Raw genomic sequence first — 19192 nt, 5'->3', positions numbered from 1 at the left:
CTGTGGTTGAGCACTGCTGCCACCCGACCTCCGGAGTTTCGGAGGCTGCAACTGCGGGTTTGGCGGACTGCGGCACCAGGAGCCCGCGGGTCCCTGCTGGATGACCGCTTTTCGGGGCTTCCGCAACGGCGACTTCTCCCGCCCGAGTTGCGGGGTTGAAGATTACCTGAGCGGGGCCTTACATCACCGCCCCGCGCGGCTTGGAATGGCCGTGGGACTCTGCGAGCGCCCGCCGGGGGCTCTAACACCAAGACCCGGTGCGCGACCTTGCATCACCCGGCGTGGCTTTAATGGCCGCGGGACAATCGCCATCGCCAGCTGGGGGCTTTGACTTTGACTCTGACATGGGGGGGGGAGAGTGCAGTGGAGAGATAAGTTTTTTTTGCCTTCCATCACAACGATGTGATGGATGTTTGTGTAAACTGTGTTGTGTCTCGGGTCTTTTTGTTTTGTAATGTATGGCTGCAGAAACGACATTTCGTTTGGACCTCAAGCGGTCCAAATGACAATAAATTGAATTGTATTGAATTGTATTGTATTGTATCATGCAGGCTGGACTGGGAAAAGTTGGGGCGTTATGCCAACCATAGATCTTCAGGTGATTTGGCTTAAACATCACAAAGCAATTGTTTTAATCAAAGTATAGCACAATTTTGTAAACTCGCAGATCTACTACTGAGCATATATCAAAAAGGCATTTAATTTGAAACAACTGGAACATTTTGGATGAAACATTATTCTTTAAGTTTTAATGAACACTAAACATAGTACCATCTAATATACAACTTAGAATATTGCAAGATGGCTCACGCCATTATCAAATAAAATTTGACTATTTAAAGGGAAGAAAGGAAAATGCAAGTACAGTTACAATTAAGATTTGGAAGGAAATGTCAGAGCTTAGATCCTTGTTTGCTGAAGAAACAGCTAACGGTGATGCTGTTATGTTCAAGTTCATCAAGAGGAAAATATTTGGGGGTAATGCAGAAGGAATAGGAGGCTTGCGGGATGAAAGGAGATTAGAGAGAAGGAACAGATGTGACAAAGGCAACATATGAAAACTTGCATGAGAACTTTAAAATCAATTAGGCCACTCAGGAAATCAAGGAGGAAGGTCTCAGTACAACAGAAAAAAGATGGAAAAAATGCGTTGTGGTTGTGGGGCATGTTAGTTTATGACACAGCAAAAGGTGAGTAGTCAAGCTGAGGGGTAATAAATGTCTGAGAGTTTTGCAAGCCGATGAGCAGAGGGGAGAGTTCAGTGACGTGTTGGAGATAGCAATACTTGATCTTAGTGACAAAAATACAAATTTCTGCTACCACTATAACACAACGCATGCTCAGAAACTTGGGACACAAATGAAACAAGTGATGGAAAAGTCTTATACATGTGGTTTGGGAGAGGTAAAATTATATTGTGAGGTTGTAATTACGAGTTTAAAAAAAAATAAAACAGCATGTTTAAAAATATAAATAATGTTTTCCTAACATCAAGACAAGAGTTCTAGTTGAACAAATGGATTATATAGCCAATGTTCTGGCTCTCTGTTAGTTACCTGTTCATTCATGTGCAGTTTCTTTGCCCGTTTGACAAGTGTGTCCTTACTACATGGCAAGAAGGATGCCAGGTGTGCATAAACCCCAGAACGGGCCTGACTATTCAATTCACGGGACTGTAGCTCAATACTGAAAGCACAAGAACACATTACAAAAGATTCAGAGAGTACAGCAATAGTTTAAGTAGGAATACTTCATAATCAAAACCAAAATGGACCCAAATTTTCAATGTTTGCTCCGATACTGCACTGTGGGATGATTCATTTTAAATTTGATAGTTCAAATAACTCGAAAGTGGAGACTTTCAGAACTCTGACCGATAACCTCTGGATTTTATCCAAATGGCAAGAAACAATTTTTACACCACAGCATTTGTAATATTTAAAAATTGTAAACCATATATATGTAAAACTGGATGGTACATCAATAGGATCGGCTCCATCTATACAAAACAGAACTCCCAGAGCAGATATCCATATGGTGACAATCCAAGTCACAAATTCAAGCAAAGTGAGACAATCCTGCAGAATATTTCCACAATTTAACTGACGATACACAAAAACCACATAGAGCATGTCAATGTGCAAATGTATATTCCTGACATGCACTCTTAATGCATGATGCTATTTACCAATTTACATGATTTAATCCTATTTAATGATCAAACATAAATGATCTGCAACACAGAGCCTGGAAGTGGAAGTAAGAATTTTGAGTATTTAAGAAGGAACCGTAGATGCTGGTTTAAATCAAAGATAGACACAAAAAGCTGGAGTAACTCAGTGGGACAGGCAGCATCTCTGGAGAGAAGGAATAGGTGATGTTTTGGGTTGAGACCCTTCTTTAGACTGGAAGATTCAAATTTTGAATTGAGGAACTAATCAAATTAACAGTTTAAATGGTTGAATATTGATGCTTATAATTATTTTGACATGCAACAAGTATGACAAATAGATCTAATAAATTTGTGCAAAATATAAATGCTTGTTGTTTCTTAAAGGTAAAGTGTTCTCTATTCATTTAGAAAATGTTAATTTAAAAATGTTCATAATGATCATCGCTAAGCTAGTAATTTTTAAGCCTCACATTTTCAACCTGACATCTTCCAGTTGGCCTTTGTTTAAATTTGATAACTTCAGTTTTTAAAATGTTGCTTTATTTTTATAAGAAACTGAATTATACAGAAATTACAGTATAAAAATAGATCACTCAACCCAAAGTCTCCTCCAATCTAAATGATTGAAAACCATTAGTATTTGCTTTCATTTGATCGCTTTCATTCCAAATGTATCTATTCAGCTTAACCTGGCAAGAAATTAGCATTATTCATATCAACTATTCCAGAAAGAATTTATCCTCCATTCTGAACCATTGAACTGTACAGCAAGGAAACAGACCCTTCAGCCCATCTTGTCAATGCTCATGAAGTTGGCAGACTGGGCTAATCCCATTTGACTGCATTTGGCCTAGAGCCCTATAAACCTTTCCTGTCCACATATCTGGTAAAATGTCTTTATTAATTATATCCACTTCCTATTGCTTCCTCTGGCACTCATTCCAGATACAGATGACACTCCGAGTGGAAAGGTTACCCGAAGATCTCTCTTAAATCCCTCCCCTCTCACGTATCACTTTATCCATGGCCCTCATGATGCTGTACATATCAACAAGGTCACCCCTCAGCCTGCTACACTCCAAAGTATAAATATCAAAATCTATCCAACCTCGCCCTAAAATTCAAGCCATCAAGACCAGGTAACAGCCTGATGAATCTCTTGCACCCTTTACAACCAAATGACACCCATCATATAGCTGAGCAACCAGAACTGCATATAGTACTCCAAATGCGGTCTCACCATCAACTTGTACAGCTGCATCATAATGTCCCAACTTTTATACACAATAGCTTTCCCAATGAAGGCAAGCACATTCAAGCTCAGTCGACCATTTTAATCCCCCCACCCTCCCCTTCCCTGTGCCCCACCTGGACTCACAGCCATTTCTCCCATGTCCCTTCACCAACAGTCTTTTCTCTGGTTTCACATTTCACAACTTCAATCCCATTGTCTCATACCTACTTTTTTTAAAAACTTTTCTGGCCTTTGTCTAACCACCTGCCTTTAAAACAGCCAATACCTCCTCATTGGCTATTCATATATGATCCAAGACATCAAAACTCCTATCCTTTAATTCCTTAGCTTCCATGATCTCTGTAAAATGAAATGAGTATTAATTTAATATCTCCCCCATCTCCTGTTCTACACAAAAACGGCCATGCTGATCTTTAAATGGACCTTATTCTTCCCTGGACACTCTTAATATACTTGGAGAATTTCTTGCTATTTTCCTTTACCTTGTTTGCCAGCCCCTTTTGATGTCTCTTTTTGCCCTCCTGATTGACTTCTTAAGTGTATTCCTGCATTATTTATACTCAAGGAAGGATTGAATTTATTTAGACAACTTAAATGTTATACATACCTCCTTATTGGATTCCTTGGTGACGATCTTAAATACATTCCACAGATCTGAACAGCCCAATGTGGCAACATATTCTTTGCATTTTCTAACAAACCCATTCAAATTTTTAATTATATCAGTCCTCAATTTTTTAAATGAGAAAGATCCATGTTTATGAAATATAGCTAGTTTCAACCATTTTATTTTAAAAGACGACATCACACTTACTTTAACAGAATATTATTGATATCCTGTGTGAAGAATTTCTGCTTCCCTTCTCCTTCAGAAGCTTTGGCAGCCTACAAGACAAGAACAGTATCAGCAATTCCCCCTTGTAACTTCCAGTCACTTCTAAAGCCCATTTCCATTGGATTAAAGAGGCGCAGTTCCTGTCAATTTAGACTGCCAGCTTGTCATATACAAACCTTAACAGAAACCAAAGAAAAAAGGTCAAGTCAGGAGCCTCGGAGATACTCAGCTTTTAGAAATAATCTGAAAAGATACTTTATCTTTTGAAAAAATAATGCATCTATGACAATCAATTTTCTGGACTAATTATCTGAATTTTCAGTGTGTAATTCTGAAAATACCAACTGTAAATCAAATTGGTTTTGCAGTTTAAAGGATCAGATAATCAGAAAACAATGGATAGTGGGCTAAGCAAGGGTTTTCTTGATGTTGTCTGTATCATTTTTTCAGTCTCCAAAACACTCACTGTTCATGAACAAGTGACAGCTAATAATGTTGGTACTAATAAAGAGCAACTATACAACTTTACCACTTGGCTGCTCCAGTAACCAAAAAGGGTCTTCAATTGGATTGTTCCTCGATACGGAATGAATTCTACAGGTGAAAACTAACATTATGCTTATTGTTCGCACATACTTTTGGAACAGCAATGTGAGGAGAGCTCTATAATCATCCTGGATTTTGAATCAAACTTGCAACTCAGATTCTAGCTTTCATAGATACATAGACTAAAGGTGCAGGAGTAGGCCACTCGGCCCTTCGAGCCAGCACTGCCATTCAATGTGATTATCCACAATCAGCACCCCGTTCCTGCCTTCTCCCCATATCCCTTGATTCCCCTACCCGAAGAGCTCTATCTAACTCTTTTGAATGCATCCAGTGAATCGGCCTCCACTGCCTTCTGAGGCAGAGAATTCCACAAATTCACAACTCTGGGTGAAAACGTTTTTCCTCATCTCAGTTCTAAATGGCCTACCCCTTATTCTTAAACTGTGGCCCCCGGTTCTGGACTCCAACATCGGGAACACCTTTCCTACATCTAGCGTGTCCAATCCCTTAACAATTTTATATGTTCCCATAAGATTCCCTCTCATCCTTCTAAATTCCAGTGAATACAAGCCCAGTCACTCCATTCTTTCATCATATGACAGTCCCGCCATCCGGAAATTAACTTTGTGAACCTATGCTGCACTCCCTCAATAGCAAGAAAGTCCTTCCTGAAATTAGGAGACGTAAACTGCACACAATACTCCAGGTGTGGTCTCACCAGGGCCATGTACAACTGCAGAAGGACCTCTTTGCTACTATACTCAACTCCTCTCGTTAAGAAGGCCAACATGCCAATAGTTTTCTTCACTGCTTGCTGTATCTGCATGCTTACTGTACCTGCATGCAAGGACACCCTGGTCTCGTTGTACTTCCCCTTTTCCTAACCCGACACCATTCAGATAATAATCTGCCTTCCCGTTCTTGCCACCAAAGTGGATAACCTCATATTTGTTCACATTATTCTGCAACTGCCATGCATCTGCCCACTCACCCAACCTGTCCAGGTCACCCTGCATCCACGTAGCATCGGCTTCAGAGTTCCCACTGCCACTCAGCTTTGTGTTATCTGCAAATTTGCTAGTGTTACTTTTAATTCCATCATCTAAATCATTAACGTCTATTGTGAATAGCTGCGGACCCTGCACCGAGCCTTGCGGCACCCCACTAGTCACTGCCTGCCGTTCTGAAAGGGACCCGTTAATCCTTACTCGCTTTGTCTGCCAACCAATTTTCTATCCATGTCAATACCCTACCCCGAATACCATGTGCTCTAATTTTGCCCACTAATTCAACATAAGGTCATAAGGAGTAGAATTAGGCCACTCGGCCCATCAAGTCTACTCTGCCATTCAATCATGGCTGATCTATCTCTCCCTCCTAACCCCATTCTCCTGCCTTCTCCCCATAACCTCCGACACCTGTACTAATCAAGAACCTAATCAAGAAAAATATCCACTGACTTGGCCTCCACAGCTTCCTGTTGCAAAGAATCGCACAGATTCACATCCTTTGACTAAAGAAATTTCTCATCTCCTTCATAAAAGAACATCCTTTAATTCTGAGGCTATGAGCTCTAGTCCTAGACTCTCCCATTAGTGGAAACATCCTCTCCACATTCACTCTATCCAAGCCTTTCACTATTCTGTATGTTTCAATGAGGTCCCCCCCTCATTCTTCTAAACTACAGCAAGTACAGGCCCAGTGCCGACAAATGCTCATCACAGGTTAACCTACTAATTTCTGAGATCATTATTGTAAAACTCCTCTGGACCCTCTCCAGAGCCAGCACATCCTCCCTCAGATACTGGGTGCCCAAAAACATCCCGGAAAAGTATCACTTCTCCCACAAACAAAATCGTGAATGTCACTGCTCAATTGGTTTGATGCACCTGGCTAGACATGCCAACTTCAGGATTCAACATCCAATGGAGGGAAGGTCTGGGGAAATAATCTTTATATGGGATGTAGCTTTTCAAAAAAAAAATTACTACCTTAATTTCTGGGAACAACACTTTATCCCTACACTCAACGAAGAGCACAGCAAAGTATCGTTACTATGATGCACAAAAACTTTCAGTCCAAATATCACATTTGATCTCGGCCTTGGTGTCCCCATGTATTGCATTTGACCCAAGTCTTGGTGATGCACCCTCAAAACTAAGCAAACAATTCTATTTCTTTACCATTGCCTATGGGACTGGAAGCATAGAAAGGATGACGTTTCGGGATGAGACACTTCTTCAAAGTCTGAAGAAGGGTCTCGACCCGAAACGTCACCCATTCCTTCTCTCCAGAGATGCTGCCTGCCCCGCCGAGTTACTCCAGCATTTTGTGTCAACCTTCGATTTAAACCAGCATCTGCAGCTCTTTCCTGCATAGCATAGATTGGATAATATTTATGCTGTAACATTGACTGTGAAAACATGGCAGTGGAATTACAAGGATCTTTTAGCATCTATAGCCCGAGATATAAATCTAAATTAATAAGAATTTGGATTTATAGGTTACATCTGCTCCCATGCATCCTCAGTGTACATCCATATAACTTGAAGATAAATGTTAGAACACATTTGCTTTGAGCATCTCGTTTACACTTCAATGGGTTAATTGTTTCCTGTGATCTTACCCGTGTCAGTTCTTTTATACATTTTTCTAGCAGTGAAGGAAGTCCTTCAGGCAAGGTAGGGACTTGCTTTGGTATCTGTCCCACTGTTGAGTACTGCAGAGTAGGAAGAGGATCGCTTCCATCATCAAAATCATTGAGGGGACTACCTGGGGACGAGTCATTCAGAAGACGGTCGAGATCTATTTCTAGGTCGACAGTGCTGGCTACGTGCAGAAGATCACCGTCATTCGCAGATCCAATAAGCGAAAGCAAAGGATCTGAAACATTATTTATGGAGCTGTTATCAATTTTATGAGGAATAACAGCCAGTGTCTGTAACATTGGCAAGCCCATGACATCATCTTGTTTCTTTGAGGCTTCTTTCTCCTTCTCAAATTTCTTCAACATTTCTCTGACACCTAATGCCCCCATGTACTTTTTCTTTTTCTTTTTGTCTTCTTTATTGACATTCAGTGGCATTATCCTGCTAATTAAAAAAAAACATTACACATTAGTAAGGGAAAATAGCAAAATACATGCTTCAACAAAGGCTCAACGTGAATTTCTACATCAATCAAAAAGTTAAGGGATCATTAATGTGTATTCAATAAAACTTCAATTTTACCTGAAGGTTTATGCTACAAGAACACAAGGACAACATCTCAAACAGTTGTGAGTCCTTTGAGTAGACCAAGCTTTTATTCAAGTTGCTTGATATTTTAAACATTCTTGTCCTAATTCTGTAAGGAATGGAGTGGGGGTGATGTAAGTGTGCACGTACGCATGTGCGGCATGTCTCAGATATCCCTTACATTATTGAAATTAAATGTTTAATGGATGCTTGGAACATAAATGCTACCAAAAATGTTAGGTTTTGGAGATTTAAATTATAGACAGGAAACTTTATTTCTGTCCTGTCATTTTTGATCATGGAATGACTTGGAATTGGCGTAGTTGAGTTCCAGGGATTGTATGATTAAATCAATATGTTGTATGATGAAGGTGCAACCTTATTAGGCCTACTTTCAAATACCCAAGACAAACTGGTCAAGGGCAAGGAGCAGCATTCACAGCATGCATTTTAATTGTAAGAACAGGCAAGTTGGCACATTTTCAGAGAGAGACTTAGGAAGGGGAAAGACCTACCAATCTCGTACCAATTTATTTCAGATTCGTAAATAATTTTACTTTGAAACAAATTATGCAGCACTCCACTCCATTACACCTGAAAAATATTTTATTTTACTGCAATATATTACATATTATGTGTGAGATAGAGATATTTTGCTTAACTCTGCCTTTGCGACCCAAAACTTTAAGGAAAAATACCATCATTAAAGATTTCCACCAACACCATATACTAATCCCAATTGGTAAAAATTGGATTAGAGAGTTCACATTTGCAGGAATGTGTACCACTTACATTCACCTGCTTCATTCCTAACTCTGCAGGTCACGAGTCCCTGTGACCAAGAACTAATATGCAGGTAACGTTTTATGAAGAGGCATCCCAAAATGTAATGTTATGGCATGTTTACATTGCATTATACTGGGCATGCTTTTGAACAACTAGGGGTTGAACTACAACATTTGATTCCTTTTTATAAATGTTGTACTGAAGTTTGAGAAGATGACAATAAAGTCCACTCAAGTTGCCAGAGAAGCATAATGCCTCTCATCTATCTTATTACCAATTGAGGACTCTTACTGCAACATTGCTTCTTGTGTATAATACATAATTAAAATGCAACATGACTTACCCAGCCTGTTTTGAAATGTTTGATTTTTGAGATTTCTTATCTTTCTCATGCCCATCGTCTTTCTTCCTTTTCTTTATCTTTTCATTTCCTTCTTTTAACTTCCACTTCATTTAAAGAATAAAAGGAGTAAGAACAGCAAAGGTACTGAGGTGAACGAATATGCAATAAATAAGGGAAATCCATGTGTTAACTTTTATATTGTAGGTTTATAGTCACGATTTATACATTTTAAGTGCTTTGCAAAGACAATAAGGTATTCATTTAGATTAGTGATTCCAAAAGATGTTCCTCAAAGATATTAGGCATACTAAAAATTAAATATTATTTCTTAAGCTAATTATTTTAACCTTTTTTCTTTGATATAATACTTTAGATTTATTGTTCACTTCGCATGCAGGTTTAATTTTGGAAGTTTCATTGTGTGTTGGAATCAGCGATCATTATATTATCCAAGCAAAACTGCATACAAAGCTTAAAGTTCCTTTAAAATCACCGCGTAAAATTTCCCTCTGGAGAAAAGTAAACAGTGAGGAATTTAAAGACTTAGCAAAAAAACTGGGGAAAGATTTCAACCTGCAACCCTATAAAAGATCTGTAAAATACAACTGGATGTGGCTGAGAGACTCTTTAAATAATATTGTTACAAATCACGTGCCTCAAAACTCGGTTTGTACTCGCTAGAATTTAGAAGATTGAGGGGGGATCTTATAGAAACTTACAAAATTCTTAATAGGTTGGACAGGCTAGATGCAGGAAGATTGTCCCGATGTTGGGGAAGTCCAGAACAAGGGGTCACAGTTTAAGGATAAGGGGGAAATCCTTTAGGACCGAGATGAGAAAAATATTTTTCACAGAGAGTGGTGAATCTCTGGAATTCTCTGCCACAGAAGGTAGTTGAGGCCAGTTCATTGGCTATATTTAAGAGGGAGTTAGATGTGGCCCTTGTGGCTAAAGGGATCAGGGGGTATGGAGAGAAGGCAGGTACAGGATACCGAGTTGGATGATCAGCCATGATCAGATTGAATGGCGGCGCAGGCTCGAAGGGCCGAATGGCCTACTCCTGCACCTATTTTCTATGTTTCTAAAACTCATTAAGGGCCGTATGCTTCCTCCTTGGAGGAAGGAGGAAGCATACGGTAAGAAAGAGTAGTTTTATATCCGTGCCAAAAAAAGGGGTACAAAACTGGATTGGGACAATTTTACTAGAGTACGAAAGCAAGTCGATCGTGCTATTAGGAATGCTCACAGGTTTCTTCTATTCTTGGGGGAGAGCAACCCAAGGCTTTTTGGAGATATGTGAAATCCAGATGGACAGACAACACTGGTGTCCAGATGCTTAAAGTGAACAACTGTCTGTTCACGGAGGACCAGGCGAAACCAATTTCAACACGTTTTCACCCGGGAAGATATGGTGTCTTCATCATTTCCAGATCTACCGCCCAGCCCGTATGCTGATATGCCTGCTATTAAAATTGAGGTTGAAGGTGTCAAGAAGTTATTGCTCAACATCAATACAACAAAAGCCATTGGACCAGATCAGATATAGAATCAAGCCCTCAAGATCGCAGCGAGAAGAACTGGCTCCAGTTCGCAGTTCATTTTCCAACAGTCGCTTGACTCAGGTGATGTTCTGCTGGATTGGAGGAAGGCTCACATCACTCCTCTCTTTAACAAGGGTTCAACAACCAACCCGGCGAATTATCGTCCTGTTTCATTAACAAGTACTTGCTGCAAACTGCTGGAGCTTTTAATTGATAGTAATCTGATGAGACACGTGAGCAAACCTAACATTCTTGCTGACAACCAACATGCATTTAGGAGGCATAGATCATGTGAGTCTCAGCTTATCCCGACGACAAATGACCTGGCCAAGCACCTTGATAGCAACGTCATCACGCTGGACTTTTCTAAAGTATTTGATGTCATCCCACACCAGAAACTGCTTCGGAAGCTTGACTTCTATGGTATTCGTTCCCACACAAAACGACGGATTTCCTGTTTCCCGACAAAATGTCCTCAGCGCGTGTATGTGAATGGAAAGAGCTCTGATTGGCGTCCAGTGTTGAGTGGTACACCTCAGGGCACAGTACTTGGCCCACATCAGTTTTTGCTTTACATAAATGACATCCATGAAAAAGTCACGAGTACGACCAGACTACTCGCTGATTGTTTGCTGTATCGTCTAATTAAGTCAGCTGATGATGAAGATGCTCTCCAAAAGGATCTCGATACTATGGTTGAGTGGTTACAACAATGGGGCATGCAGTTCAACCCTTCCAAATGTGAAACCATGCGTGTCACCGGAAAGATGAATCCAGGCGAAACATCTTACAATATACTTGGTGCCACCCTTGAAGAACCCAAACAAACCAAGTATCTTGGCATCAAATTGCAGAACAATCTGCGTTGGAATGGTCAGACTCATCATGCAACGGTGAAAGCAAAAGGTGTCCTAAACTTTGAGACGCAACTTTCATCATTGTTCAACTTCTGCCAAGGAGAAGCTATACTTCACCCTCGTTAGACCTCATTTAGACTACACAGTTGCAGCATGGGACCCATACACAAATAAAACATTTCTTCCATCGAACGTGTCCAAAGACAGGCAGCTCGATTTGTTACTAATACCTATGAGAGAGAAGCGAGTGTTACCAAACTTCTGAATTCACTGGGGTGGAACTCTCTCCAAGACAGATGTGAAGCTCACTGTTTGACCTGTTTTTACACAATGTTAAATTGCCAGCTCGACATAGATTACAAAACCTACACCAAATCCAAACCAATTAGGAGCAGACGAGGGCATTCGATCCAATTTGAGATACCAGCTACCAAGACAGATGTGTTACAGCAATTCATTCTTCCCCCGCACAATTAAAGCATGGAATAGTCTTCACTCTACCATAGTTACCCAACCAGATGCAACTAAATTTAAGGTAGCTCTTTCTTCCCAAGAACCCTTTCTGGCTTAAGTCCTCTCTCCACCACCTCCAGTTTAAATTCCATTTGGAATATTTTGGAGGACCAGGAAACGAAGAAACCAACCAAGAATAAGCAGTCTTTAGGCAAATTGGGATCCTAAATATTTAACTGATATGCTGTCTCAAGGCCTGGATATAAAGTCAGTCTTTGATCAGACTGGTGCTCTAAATAGTTAGCTAAAACTGTGCCACCTATCCTGGATATCAAGCTAGTGTCTGAAGGCATGAGACATTGCAGAAGAAAGATTCTCAGGTAATCTAAAATTTTTATATAGATAACTTGCCATGGATAAAAAAAATCATGTTTATTGTTATTGGATGTAAAATTAAAATTATTCATACTACAAGAAAAAAATAATTTGACTTGAAATTTTACACAGCAGCAAGTTAATTACAGTTCAAGACTCAATGCTAATATTGCCCCTTAAATATCAAATTTTGTTTGTTTAGGAAAATTAGAAGTTCAGAGTTTGAAAGTCCATACATACCCAGTTTTAAACTATGGCCCAAGTTATCTTTTTGCTACTCTATGCAATCTGGCTGATTATTTTAAAGACTTTTGAAAGGGCAGAAACATGAGGAAGATTCATCAACATATTATTTTTGGAAGGTCGATGAAGAATCAAAGAACTCAATCTTTTACACTGAAGCATTTTCATGAAGATTTTCTAAACACATTAGGGGGAAAGGGGTAACTAGAGAGAGTGGGACCTCTCAGGAACAAAAGCAGTCAACTCTGTGTGGAGCCATAGGAGAGGGGCAAGGTCCTCAATGAGTATTTCTCCTCTGTATTTACCGAGGAGAAAGACAATAGGGCGGAGGAAATTGGAGCAGTAACTGGAAGTATCATGAGAGCAGTCAGGGTTACCGTCGAGGAAGTACTGAAGGTACTGTCGTGTTTGAAGGTAGACAAATATCCTGGGCCGGATCAGATATATCCGAGGACATTGTGGGAAACTAGAGTGGAAATTGCTGGAGCTTTGGTTGAAATTGATGTCATCCTTAAATACAGGAGAGGTGCCAGAGGATTGGAGGGTGAAAAATGTTGTGCCTCTTTTCAAGAAGGGCTGCAGGGAAAATGCTGTGAACTATAGGCTGGTGAGCTTAACATCTGTAGCTGGTAAGTTACTGGAAAGTATTCGGAGGGATAGGATATACAGGCATTTGAATGGGCAAGGACTGATTAGGGACAGTGGGAGGTCGTGTCTCACAAACCTGGTTGATTTTTTTGAAGACGTAAGCAAAAAGGTTGATGAAGGCAGAGCTGTAGATGTTGTGTATATGGACTTTAGTAAGGCATTCGACATGGTGCCGCATGGTAGGCTGCTCTGGAAGGTTAGATCTCATGGGATCCAAGTAGAGATAGCTGAATGGATAGCAAATTGGCCCCATGGAAGGAAGTAGAGGGTGATGGTGGAAGGTTGCTTCTCAGAATGGAGGCCCGTGACTAGTGGTTTGCCACAGGTTTCGGTGCTGGGCCCATTACTGTTTGTCATCTACATCAATGATTTTGATGAGAACATACAGGGCTAAAGGTTTGCATGTTTACTGATGATACAAAAGTTAGTGGTTTTGCAGATAGTGAAGATGGTTGTGAACAATTGGAGCAGGATTTGGATCGATTGGCCAGTTGGGCGGAGGAATGGTTGATGGAATTTAATCTGGAGAAGTGCGAGGTGTTGTATTTTGGGACGTCGAACAAGGGCAGGACCTACACAGTCAATGGTAGGACTCCGAGTAGTGTTGTAGTGCATGGTTCCATGAAGTTCGAGTCGCGGGTCGACAAGGTGGTCAAGGAGGCTTTTGGCACTTTGGCCTTCATCAATCAGAGTATTGTGTATAGAAGTTGGGAGGTCATGTTGCAGTTGTATAAGACGTTGGTGAGACCGCATTTAGAAGGAAAAATATTGTCAAGCTTGAAAGGGTTCAGAAGAGATTTACGAGGATGTTGCCAGGACTAGAGGGTGTGAGCTATAGGGAGAGGTTGAGTAGGTTGGGTCTCTATTCCTTGGAGCTCAGGAGGATGAGGGGAGATCATATAGAGGTATATAAAATCATGAGAGGAATAGATTGGGTGGATGCACAGAGTATTTTACGCAGAGTTGGGGAATCGAGGACCAGAGGACATAGGTTCAAGGTGAAGAGGAAAAGATTTAATAGGAATCTGAAGGGTAGCTTTTTCACACAGAGGGTGATGGGTGTATGGAACAAGCTGCCAGAGGAGGTAGTTGAGGCTGGAACTATCCCATCGTTTAAGAAACAGTTGGACAGGTACATGGATAGGACAGGTTTGGAGGGTTATGGACCAAGCACAGGCAAGTGGGACTAGGGTAGATGGGACATTGTTGGCCGGTGTGGGCGAGTTGGGCCAAAGGGCCTGTTTCCACACTGCATTACTCTACGACTCTAACAGAAAAACCAAGGTGTGAAGCCAAAAACTATTTTTCAAATTATAAAAGGGGTAAATTGGATGCCCAAACCAGTACATAGAGCTTTATGAGCACAATCATTTCCTTCTGTGCTTTGAATAATGGTCTATGTTTAAATAGCATAATTATAAACAAATAATATTTATCAAAAAATATGGGGAAATAGTAATGTAATTAGAGAGTTTAAGAAGGAACTGCAGATGCTGGAAAATCGAAGGTACACAAAAATGCTGGAGAAACTCCGCGGGTGTAGCAGCATCTATGGAGCGAAGGAAATAGGCAACCTTTCAGGCCCAAAACGTTGCCTATTTCCTTCGCTCCATAGATGCTGCTGCACCCGCTGAGTTTCTCCAGCATTTTTATGTACCAATGTAATTAGAGACATTGGTTTCAGGTAAAATATAGCTTTGTTGTGAGAGAGCCAAACATTTGTGTGGGAATTCATATGGTCCTAGGATCATACATTAATAGTAATCAACAACAACTCTATTGGAAAGGCCGGCAGGTTTTGTCTCCGAACTCAGAAAGATAAAATCTAAAGTGCTCAGATAACAAACCAACTGTGGAAGATAAAATATGGACTAGTTTACTTTTCCTCACCTTTGGAGATTTTGTCTTTTTCTTGTCCTTGATGAAGTCATCATCGCCATCCGATTCAGAAGCTTGACGGAACTGCAAAGTTCCACTATTAATGTAAAAACCACCCAGCTTAGTGGTCAAGGATGCTGGAACAAGTTCATCGTACTAGAGCACCACAAAGAAAGATGACATTAGGTGGCCAGGCTACTCAATTCATATAGAAACTTTCCACCTGTTTTTTTTTCTCCCTTGGATTAATTAAATTCTGTTTCAGATCACTGAACTAGTCTGAAACTGTGAGTGAGTTTGAGAAGGCAGATCACTTTTGTAATACGAGAAAGAAATGGAGGAAAATAAAAGTGATTATGGTTATTAATGATGACAGAAGCTTTAAAAGTTGCCTATATTTATTATAAGCAGGCCATGGCCCTTTGACGCCAGAGGCTTATCTGTCATTTAATAAGATCAATACTGCCCTTTTTCCCAGGTCAAGCTCATCTCTCTCTATTCCCATAAAATCAAATATATTTCTTGAATATACCCAACAATACTGGCTCCTGGAGTAAAACATTCCAAGGATTCACTCCCTCTGGCTGAAAGAAATCCCCCCACATTCATCTGCTGAATGTGTAGTTGTTGAGCAAAGCAAGGATTGTAAGAATATCAGAGCTATTTAAACAAAAAGTTATTCAACCCTTTGGGTCTTTGTTCTTATGGGCATTTAGCTTTACTTAACAACATAATGAACATAGTAAAAGGCCAAAAAGAACAGGAGAAAAAACAAAATAACTTGAAGGCATTGCTCTGGGATACTGAACAGCCATTCTAAGTTGCAGAAGAGAAGTAACATTTGCTTCAAACGTCCTTCATTAAATCCAGAGCACTTCGCTGGATGCAAATTATGAGTAGACACAAATGAAAGAAAAAAAGTTGAATTAGTGCTGTTTACCTCCATAAATAATCTAAAATTGCTTCAACCACATTTAATGCATTTGAATTCTCATTACTTGCTTACAGTCAGTATTAATTAATTAATTGTTTATACTCACAGCTTCCGAGTTATCTATAAATGGGTCAGTTTCATCATATCCATAACCCATGTCGATAAGATCTTGGATACGATCCTTCCTACGTTTTTTTGGGCCCTAAAATGTAAAAACTATACATGAACAGACATCATTAATTGTAATTGTGTTAATTTTTTTCAAATCAGACTTCATTCTCATTTCACATAGTTATGGGAAAACGATGTTTCACCTCCAAACTTTGAATGTTGTGATGCAGCAGCCTATCAGCTTAGACATTTGGAATGAGATTTGAAGCAACCCTATCTGTGTCAGATGTGCATGGTTCAAATCACACTTCAAGCCTGGCAACTGGAGGCCAGAATTCCAAATTATGGCTTGACATTGAGCCAAATAACAAGCCCAACTTAAAATGCAGGTTGCAATATTTCTTATGCTTTACAAGTCAACTCATCACCAGTGGTTATTATAGATTAATGCCAGGATAGAGCAATGACCTTGTGGCGAGTTAGACACAAAATGCTGGAGTAGCTCAGCGAGACAGGCAGCATCTCTGGAGAGAAGAAATGAGTGACGTCTCGGGTCAAGACCCTTCTTCAGACTGATTAGTCTGACTAACTGACTAGTCAGGCTGTGACCAATTTCAACTAATTAATGGAAATGTGCTCAGGAGGATGTAACCATAGAATAGTAATTTAATAATAAGTCAGGAAGTTTAAAGATAACCATGCAAGTGGAAACTCTCAATATTTAAATTTATCAGTTAAATGATTTCTAACCTAAAGTAAACATCAGCTGTTTGTTCACACTTTTGTTTAGAATCTATTTCTACCTGTCATTAATAATCGCAGCAGAGGAGTCACTGCACGTTTGGTTGGGTATATCAAGAGATTAAGGATCACTTTTGGATATGCAGAAGAAAATAATGTATCTACAATTTGTCAAAAGATTATAGACCTTTATATACATTCCAAGTTTCTGTCATTTCATTGCTTATTGGCATGAGTATGTAAACACACTCTTAACACAAAGGGTAGTCTCTGCATGCTCCTGGAAGAGAGCTGCTGTACCTGTGGAGCATTTGGACTATTTCCTGAATCAATTTTCTAATCATTTTTATATATTTTTTCTAATAACTGGAACAACTAGCATCTATTATCTGTCCATAAGAAGGTTTCTTAAGCCATTTATGGAGTAAGTCACCTTCATCTCAATGCAGCATGTCTGGAATAAATGCCAAATTAGATAAAGATACCATATCATTAATGGGCACGAAAATACACATGGGTTGGTTGCTGGATTCAGACCAGCAGCAGGCCGGGTGACTGCACATTTGCCTTCATCTTTTTTATATATTGAGAGTTATCAGAAGTGGTTGAGTGGCTACGCAATAGCCCTTGTGCAGAAGAGACCCCATCTTAAGGGTTGGCAGACAGTACATGTACACCTATTACATAGTCATGAAAAAGAAATGTATTATTTTCAAATATATACTGCAAATGAAACAAATATTCATTCCACACTGAAGGGCATAAAACTATTCAATGTTATCCAGGGAGGTAGAGTGGCACAGGTAGTCGTGTGGTTAGCTGGTTCTCCCTGCGACAATTCAGGTTTCCTCCAGGTGCTCCGGCTTTCACCACCATCTCAGACATGTCGGTTGGTTCCTTAATTTGCCACTGTGAATGTCCCCTTGTGTAGAACTGGGGACGAGCATTGGGAGGAGGGGGGGCTGGGGAAAGATTCAGATTCAACTTTAATTGTCATTGTCCGTGTACAGTACAGAGACAACGAAATGTTTGACGTGATTGTGGGGTGAATAAAATGGGAACAGTGAAGGATTAGATGGTTGCTGTGGACTCCGTGGGTCAAAGGACTGAATAACTGTGACTCCATTAATGTTACATTATTAATGTCATGATTAATTAATTCATTAATGAGTTTAAATGCGCGAGTAGAGAACAATTCAGAAACAATTCTCTTCTTTTTTAGGAAGCAACGTGATCTAAATTTAAAACGTTGTATCTGATAAATCAGAACATTAATTTGTTGCTATTCCTAAATACCTTGCAAAATATGCATGGGAAAAACTTCTATGTGTAGGAAAGAACTGCAGATGCTGGTTTAAATTGAAGGTAATGTAGAGGTCCACGCATTGTGTAAGCACTCAGTTTAATAATTAACCGATACAGCCCCATCGCTCATGCGTGCATCGTTAATATTTAGCTACTAGTGCCATCGTGAGTTAAACTCCAACCGCCTGATGGCCCGCCCCCCCTGACCGCGTGATTGGTCGGACCTGATCACTCCCGGGTCACGTGAGAGTTTGAGCCCGACCTACGACAGTATGATCCCAAAATGGCTCAGCATGGCTGGATGGCTCGCATGACTCTTTCCCCACCCCCCCAGAGCCGGAGAAATGGAGGCAGTTAGGCTCACGAGTGAGGCTGCCTGATCTCGTGTATGCGTCTCCAGTGTTCACGGTCGCAGCTGGTAGAGTTGAGGGCGGGTGCGGTCGTGACGGCGGGGCTGTGACACCTGCACTGGTTGGTCAATGTCCAAGTGTGCCGGTCCACGGAGACAGACTTGTGCCTGCCGTCCACGTTGATGACAAAAGACGTGGTGCCGTGTTGCGGTACCTGGAAAGGTCCCTCGTAAGGCCTTTGCAGTGGCGTACGGTGGGAATCTCGGTAAGGGAAGACATACTGGCAGTCCTGGAGGGCGGGTGGGACATACGTGGTGGTGAGTCCGTGGCGGGACGTTGCGATTGGCGAGAGCATGCCCACCTTCTCCTGGAGGCATGTTAACATGGTCGTGAGCCGTTCCTGATGTCCACGCACCACCAGGATGAAGTCCCCAGGGACCGTAAGCAGGGCGCCGTAGACCAACTCGGTCGAGGAAATTGCCAGGTCCTCTTTCGGGACACTGCGTATGCCCAGCAGGACCCTGGCAACTTGTCCATCCAGTCCGGGCCTGTGAGCCGTGCTTTGTGGGATGCCTTCAG

The 19192-nt window shown here is 40.8% G+C and overlaps 1 protein-coding gene across 5 annotated transcripts in view; it reads right to left on the bottom strand.

The window, feature by feature from the left end:
* ubn1 (ubinuclein 1) overlaps positions 1–19192 on the bottom strand; it is a 75741-nt gene that overhangs the window by 35896 nt on the left and 20653 nt on the right. For 2 of the 5 annotated variants that reach the window (XM_033040389.1, XM_033040391.1), the window contains exons 3-8: positions 16213–16308; positions 15185–15328; positions 9178–9284; positions 7439–7904; positions 4243–4313; positions 1557–1686 (exon numbers count right to left, since the gene is read on the bottom strand). In XM_033040389.1, the coding sequence (XP_032896280.1) occupies positions 1557–1686; positions 4243–4313; positions 7439–7904; positions 9178–9284; positions 15185–15328; positions 16213–16308 (1014 nt within the window). Of the gene's footprint in view, positions 1–1556; positions 1687–4242; positions 4314–7438; positions 7905–9177; positions 9285–15184; positions 15329–16212; positions 16323–19192 lie in introns of all 5 variants that reach the window. The other 3 variants (XM_033040390.1, XM_033040392.1, XM_033040394.1) reach the window with 2 other exon arrangements.

Source organism: Amblyraja radiata, chromosome 22, assembly GCF_010909765.2.
Source record: "Amblyraja radiata isolate CabotCenter1 chromosome 22, sAmbRad1.1.pri, whole genome shotgun sequence".
NCBI classification, from domain to species: Eukaryota; Metazoa; Chordata; class Chondrichthyes; order Rajiformes; family Rajidae; genus Amblyraja; species Amblyraja radiata.
Note: the sequence above shows the minus strand (reverse complement) of the source record. Positions and strands in the feature narration are given on the sequence as shown.